This window comes from Littorina saxatilis, linkage group LG9 (genome assembly GCF_037325665.1).
Source record: "Littorina saxatilis isolate snail1 linkage group LG9, US_GU_Lsax_2.0, whole genome shotgun sequence".
Classification (NCBI taxonomy): Eukaryota; Metazoa; Mollusca; class Gastropoda; order Littorinimorpha; family Littorinidae; genus Littorina; species Littorina saxatilis.
In genome coordinates this window covers 30,072,406-30,079,905 of record NC_090253.1, presented here as the reverse complement: position 1 = coordinate 30,079,905, position 7,500 = coordinate 30,072,406, and the positions used below count along the sequence as shown (strand labels likewise).

The following is a 7,500-nucleotide window of genomic DNA, read 5'->3' as shown; positions in this document are numbered from 1 at the left end:
ATTCTTGTGTCACGCAAACCAGTATCCTTGCAAACGAGATGATCAAAAAGCCCAATACCTAAACATCTTGCAGTATGCTCGCATGTTAACTTATGCTACCCCTATAGCTGCATGTGTGCACGCCCTGTTGCACTCATTATGTACCGCGTTATGCATAGCTCCAGGCATACCTGCTTACTTGTAAGAACTCACTATTTCTTAACCAACTTAGTCACTTTATTAAAAAGAAATCCCATGATACGCACAAAGCAGCCAGGCTGTTGCTTTTTTTTCGGGGGTACGCATTCAACCAGAGGGAAGGCCTGCATCCCACGTACATTACTGACAATGCAAATATCAGATGGTAGGCCGAATCTTTTGAACGGAAGGGACTGTGCCTTTAACATTTTTTCTGCAAAAAAAACACCATGAGGCAACAGAAATGACAACGGTTTTTGCTCCCCCCCCCCCCCCCCTGCTACCCCCCCCCCCCCCCTGCTACTCCTCCCCGTCCCCCGGGTCACAAACTACAAAATACTTCGAAATCCTCTCCCAAAGACAGGCGACACGCTGTTACCGCCCCTGAGAGAGAGGGGAACAAGTTCACCGCTTGGCGGCGCTTTATCACCCGGCGGATTAACTTAATCCCCCACGTGACACTTTTATTCGGCCGCCATCTTTGAAGCTGGGTCCCCTCGTGAGAGGACGCTCGTAAAGGCGACTCTTTGAACAGAAGAAGATGTGTTTTGCGCGAGTCCACTCAGTGCACAGTGGCGACGGACTGAGAGACCTGCGTGTGATCTGCCACTCAAAAACGTTTAAAGTGATGGGGCAACACTTATTTCTCTCTCTTATTCTCTCTGTCTCTTACTTACTTTCTCTCTAGTTCGGTATCTGTCTGTCTGTCTCGCTCTTTATTGTCTGTCCACATCTTTTTCTGACTGTCTCTGTATCAATGTATATGTGCCTCTGTCTCTATGTGATTCGTTTCTTCAGAAGGAAAATACTTTTTTTTGTTTTTACATGTTTTGTTATTTAATCATTCCGTAATGAATTGATGTATTTATAACAAGTCGCGTAAGGCGAAATTACTACATTTAGTCAAGCTGTGGAACTCACAGAATGAAACTGAACGTAGTCCGCCGCTAGTACAAAAGGCAGTGAAAGTGACGAGCCTGTTTGGTGCGGTAGCGGTTGCGCTGTGCTTCATAGCACGCTTTACTGTACCTCTCTTCGTTTTAACTTTCTGAGCGTGTTTTTAATCCAAACATATCATATCTATGTGTTTTTGGAATCAGGAACAGACACGGAATACGATGAAAGTGTTTTTAAATTGATTTCGAACATTTAATTTTGATCATAAGTTTTATATCTTTAATTTTCAGAGCTTGTTTTTAATCCAAATATAACATATTTATATGTTTTTGGAATCAGGAAACGATGAAGAATAAGATGAACGTAAATTTGGATCGTTTTATATAAAAACTTTTTTTTTAACAATTTTCAGATTTTTAATGACCAAAGACATTAATTAATTTTTAAGCCACCAAGCTAAAAATGCAATACCGAAGTCCGGCCTTCGTCGAAAATTGCTTGGCCAAAATTTCAATCACTTTGATTGAAAAATGAGGGTGTGACAGTGCCGCCTTAACTTTTACAAAAAGCCGGATATGACGTCATCAAAGACATTTATCGAAAAAAAAGAAAAAAACACCCGGGGATATCATTCCCAGGAACTCTCATGTAAAATTTCATAAAGATCGGTCCAGTAGTTTATTCTGAATCGCTCTACACACATACACGCACAGACAGACAGACAGACACACACACACACACACACACACACACACACACACACACGCACGCACGCACACACACACAGACACACACATACACCACGACCCTCGTCTCGATTCCCCCTCTACGTTAAAACATTTAGTCAAAACTTGACTAAATGTAAAAAGAAGATTTCAAAATGACCATTTAAGTTTCCTGCAATAATGTGATCCCCTTGTACAGCGTTTTTTTTGTTTTTTTACATCTATAAATCCGTCTAGACTTTTACATGAAATAAGAGAATCCGTCCGTCTGGACACACACAGGAAAAACAGAAAAAGGACAGAAGATAAATACAGCCTCGCTGCATTTATGTGCAGAGTGGGCATTAATAGTATAAGTGATGCCTGTCAAAAGGAAAACAGGTAAGAGAGAATGCTTAATGTCCTACAGGCTAAAGATTTCGCCTCTAGATATGGGTTATATGATCCGAGTTTTACGCCCTCACCGCTTTTGACGAGATACACAAGTGTATGCGTGTTTAAGTGGTATCAACCATCTGCACTTATGGCAGAATGACCAAGATCTTTTATGTCCCATTGTGGTGACACGAGGGTGGAACATGGCTTCCGTCTCTGGGTCTGCACATAAAGTTGACCCGTGTCCGTCCCGTCCCGAATTCGAACCTGCGACCTTCCGATCACAAGTCCAGTGCTCTACCGACTGAGCTAACGGGCCCCCTTGCCTGTCAATCCGAAAACTTAATTCGTTATAGCAGTCACTCTCTTCACAAAAAGCAGCCGTGCTGTTGATATCTAGAATGAGTTCCAGGGCAATGATGCTCTTATTTCATGAAGACACAACAAGGATCGACCTGTGGTTATTAACTCGATTGTTTACACCGGTAGGCAAGTGTTTTTAAATCCCCGAGTTGCCTGCTCCAGTTTTAAGGGCACCGGATGTGGTAATAACCTACAGTTCATGCGGGGGTGTTATTCATGCTGAACTAAAATGCAGTAAAACTGTTCACGCTGAAGTGAACTTTGATTTATCCGTTGCATAATCGGTGTGAATCATGTCAGTTTCATTGACAGAAGATTTACTTCAAAGGGACGTTTCTGCTCACCGATGTTTAACTTCCAGGTGCGCTCTTTTCTTCAAAACTCCGAAGTCTTAAATGATGACATGCACTAAATGACTGTATGCCAACAAGGGCAGAATGTGTGCGAACATTTGTTGAAGCTTAAATATGAACATATGACTGAAGAGGGCTCTTTTTTTTTAAGGAGGTAACATGTATGATTCAGTACAACTGACCCTAAATACGGTTCAGCTCCTTACAAACCCTTACAGCAAATAAAAGCAAAATCTATTTTGCTCTGCGATCTTAAATGTCAATGAAAGATGAATATAAGACATTTCTAACAGCAAGTTTTCAGAATTAGCAAAATTAGAATGGAGAAAACTGAGTGTCTTAATTGTACAAATAAATACACCCGTAAGCAATCAAAAATCAACAAATAAACAAAAATCATCAAACCAAACTACACCAAACCAAACCAATCCAAACCAAACCAAACCAAACCATACCATAGTATGAATCAACCAGCAAAATACTGGAGACACATGCATGTGTGCGCCTTAAACTAAGATCAAACAAGGTCAACTTACAGGATGGGTACTTACAAATCCATGCTTATCCGAGATATTATTGGTCAGCTTGAGCTTGTGAAAAGACACAATTTTTTGCATCCACTGCTCGCCAGTGGACGGTGAATCTGGATGGATGTACAGACGCTTGGGCATCTCGGGGTCGGCCTTGCCGGCAACCATCCACTTGCCGTTGTGGAACTTGTAGCGACAGTCGTCCACCGCCACGATGTCCATCAGAAGGATGTACTTGGACTTCTTGTCTAGTCCCGTCACCTTCACCTTGAACGGCGGGAACATCCGTCTGAAAACCGAAAAAGATATAATGAAATTGATGTGATGAGAGTGTGGGCTTGGAATATTGTCTTTTTGTCGTTAAATCGTGATTGTCATGTTTTGTTCTCTATTGGTTGAACAATGTTAACCTCCCTTCTCTGTTCCATCCTCCTCGCCCCCACAGAAGAAATGTGATTGCTGAAAAATAGCCTGAATCGTTTGAGGAGTTCTTATTCTTCTTCTTCAGCGTTCCAGAATTTGTCTGGTTACGTGTGAGCTCGTTTGCCCATTTGGGTTCCCCACACTATACTCTGAGAGCATAGTCAGCTCACTCCGCTTTCGTTGAGTAGGCATGCTGGGTATTTTTGTGTTTCCATAACCCACCGAACTCTGACATGGATTACAGGTTCGTTCAACCGAACGACCCTGGGGCATCATTAAGTACAAAACAATGTCTTTGCGTGCAACTCGATTTCCAGGTTCAGTGGTTGCACTTGACTTCGGCGTCAGCGGCGACAACAGATTGGAGTGGAGCGAATATTGGGGTTGCTGAAGTAGACTGTTAACGATTGTCTGCTTACCTGTAAATTCGGGTCAAAGCGGGGAAGAGCATTGCACGTAATACACATTTGTGTTGCTGTATTGCAGATATCGGTGCATTCATTGAGATATTTGATTGACACTAAACAAATGATATTTGATGGAATTGTTTTGATTAGGAAAGAGCATGATGCTTTTCAAGAAGTTGACTTATGACGGTACATAAGTACTCACAGGCACGCGCACACGCACGTACACGCACACGCACACATACATACACACACATGCACGCACGCACGCACACTCACAAACATACACTCACGCATGCATGCACACACACAAACACACACACACACACACACACAGACACACAGACACACACACACACACACACACGCATGCTCACACACACGCATGCTCACACACACGCATGCTCACACACACGCATGCTCACACACACACACATGCACACACACCTACACACACACACACACACACACACCTTTTTCTCTCTCTTTTTTCTATGACTGCTTGCTTCACTCTAAATCGTTGTATTTTACTCGTTTAAGCTTTTTATTATCTTCACGTCAGAATATGCACGGATGAACTGATTAACAGATTGCATGATCAATTGACTCTTCTTCTTTCTTCTTCTTCTGCGTTCGTGGGCTGAAACTCCCACGTACACTCGTGTTTTGATTTTTTTTTCTCGAGTGGAACTTTACGTGTATGACAGTTTTTTACCCCGCCATTTAGGCAGCCATACGCCGCTTTCGGAGGAAGCATGCTGGGTATTTTCGTGTTTCTATAACCCACCGAACTCTGACATGGATTACAGGATCTTTTTCGTGCGCACTTGGTCTTGTGCTTGCGTGTACACACGGGGGTGTTCGGACACCGATGAGAGTCTGCACAGAAAGTTGACTCTGAGAAATAAATCTGTCGCCGAACGTGGGGACGAACTCACGCTGACAGCGGCCAATTGGATACAAATCCAGCGCGCTACCGACTGAGCTACATCCCCGCCCGATCAATTGACTGACTGACTGACTTAACTGATTGATTACATTACAACTACAATTGTGTAATGATCCCTACCCCCCCTTCCCTGTGTCCACCCCCAGCCCACCCACCATCCCCCAACCCCCACCCCGCACATAAAATCCTCTGCACAATACACAAACACACACACACAAAAAATCCATATTCACAGTTCGCCAAATCAAGCAGCGAGCACTCCCCGCACACCGGGGTGTAAACCACTTCATGGAACAGCGCCGGTGACGACATGTTCCAGTGCGTCAGTCAGCAATGACGCCACACTCCCCATAGTAAGTCAAAAATAGCAACGGCATCTCCAAACGTGTTGATTACCCTGTGCATAATTAATGAGATTGCAAGGAGATTGAGCAAAGGGACACGACAGGCTGATATTTTATTGACACCTTCTTCACATGTCTGTGCTCAGATTTACTTTTTTGTGGAGAATGTTTGTTGAAGACTTTCCTTGATGATGGAGCAAATGGAAGGTGAGCAGTCGCGCCGGAAAATGGACCTGTTCACTCCAGCGTAGAGCGTCATTCAAGCAAATTTCGTGACATATCATCATATGTACGTATATAGGCCTATAGCTACAGCCATTCATGTCCGGCAAACGGCATGACACAAAAGCACACGCGGTCTTACTTCACTTTCTTTTTGTACGTTTTTGACACATGAAGAGAGGGACCATGATCACAATTGCAGCAGATCTTAGATCTCCGACATGACATAATGACACTGATGTCGCGCTACACAACATGACGAAAACAGTGTCACTTCTGTCGAATTACTGTAATGCTGTAAGGTCAACTCCACAGTAAACTGGGTCACGTGCTTTATCAAGAAGGGAGAAGCGCTGAGCTGATTGGCCTTTGGCATCGAGACTATGAAATTCAAAAATGCGCGCATGTCATTATGCGTTTATACCAGTCTTTTTTCTGGCGTAAACGGGAACTCTATTTGACATTCGCATTTATTTTGAAAATCAATATGGTACATTTCACTGTTTTGCACTGGAATCGGACTGCTTTTAATCACATGTTTAGTTAGGCAATTATATGTGTAGATGTAGTTTTATATATTAGGACATATTTTGCTATTGAGAAAACTCAAAGAAACAATAGTTCGCGTGTTTTTTATCCTCATGTTTAGCGGAAAGGAAACTCCACCTTTTTAGATAAAACAATTATTCCTTCTATTTTCAAAACATTCCCACACAAAGCTAGTTTCAAAACGAAAGATTCATCCAATTTTCAAATAATTGCAGAAGAAACCGTTGCTTAATTACCTCCCTTGCCACACAAAAGAAAAGCAAAAATGCAGAATGGAAACTCTGGGAAATCGATAAGACAGCTCGGAAGAAAAATGAAACCATCAGAGGTGCCTTTCGACAGCGTTGAAGATTCGTGAGGTGGGGCTGAGATTTTATAGAATTTAGTATGACAAACTAGCTTCGTTTGCTCTTATTGTTGTGCAAATGGACACAGCGTAACTATATGTCATTGTGACTGACACTGACAAATGACATTGACGGAGTGATGATTATTTCCGTTTGAAGTGCACTTGAACATCTTGCTCTAATTATGTGCAAATGTTGAAATAAAAAGAGAGAGTGAACAACATGGTCTGAGGGTTTGCCAATACACTGTTTCAAAGGTAAGTTGGCATACTATAGTCATACATCTTCGGATAAGTTAGGCACATGAAGTGATGTTATTGTAATGAACATGACGGCAATCGACTGTTGGTTTTACTACAGATAGTTATTACCGGAAGTAAAAGTTATTGGGAAAATCCCTCTTTCCCCGTATCCTCCTTCTTTTCATCTTCCTCAGTTCTACAAAAAAAATCTCAATTTAAGACACAACCCCCATTTTTAAGATTTAAATATGTACATTTATGACGCTGCATGAACAAGGAATTTTCTGTTCAAAATACAATGTCAACATTTGCTTCAAAGAGTTCTCTGCAGACTAATAAACAAACGTAACAACATACCATAAATATACATGTTCCATCACCAAAACTGTATACGTTCCATGATTTCTTTTATCTTTCAGTCCGCACATTTGTTAACGTCTTCGATCTTGCACTTAACAAACTCCCATCCATGGCATAATATACATTCACGCGCGCGCAAGAACACAAACACATGCACACAAAGAATAGCATGTTTACGAGTTCACGAACACACACGCACACACACACACACACACACACACACACACACACACACAC

General features: G+C 42.2%; 1 protein-coding gene across 1 annotated transcript in view; it reads right to left on the bottom strand.

Annotated features, from left to right (window-relative positions):
* The window catches only part of LOC138976905 (T-box transcription factor TBX2-like), a 65,887-nt gene that overhangs the window by 17,997 nt on the left and 40,390 nt on the right, over positions 1 to 7,500 (bottom strand). Inside the window, exon 2 of the mRNA XM_070349798.1 lies at positions 3,442 to 3,709. Within this exon, the coding sequence (XP_070205899.1) occupies positions 3,442 to 3,709 (268 nt within the window). The remainder of the gene's footprint in view (positions 1 to 3,441; positions 3,710 to 7,500) is intronic.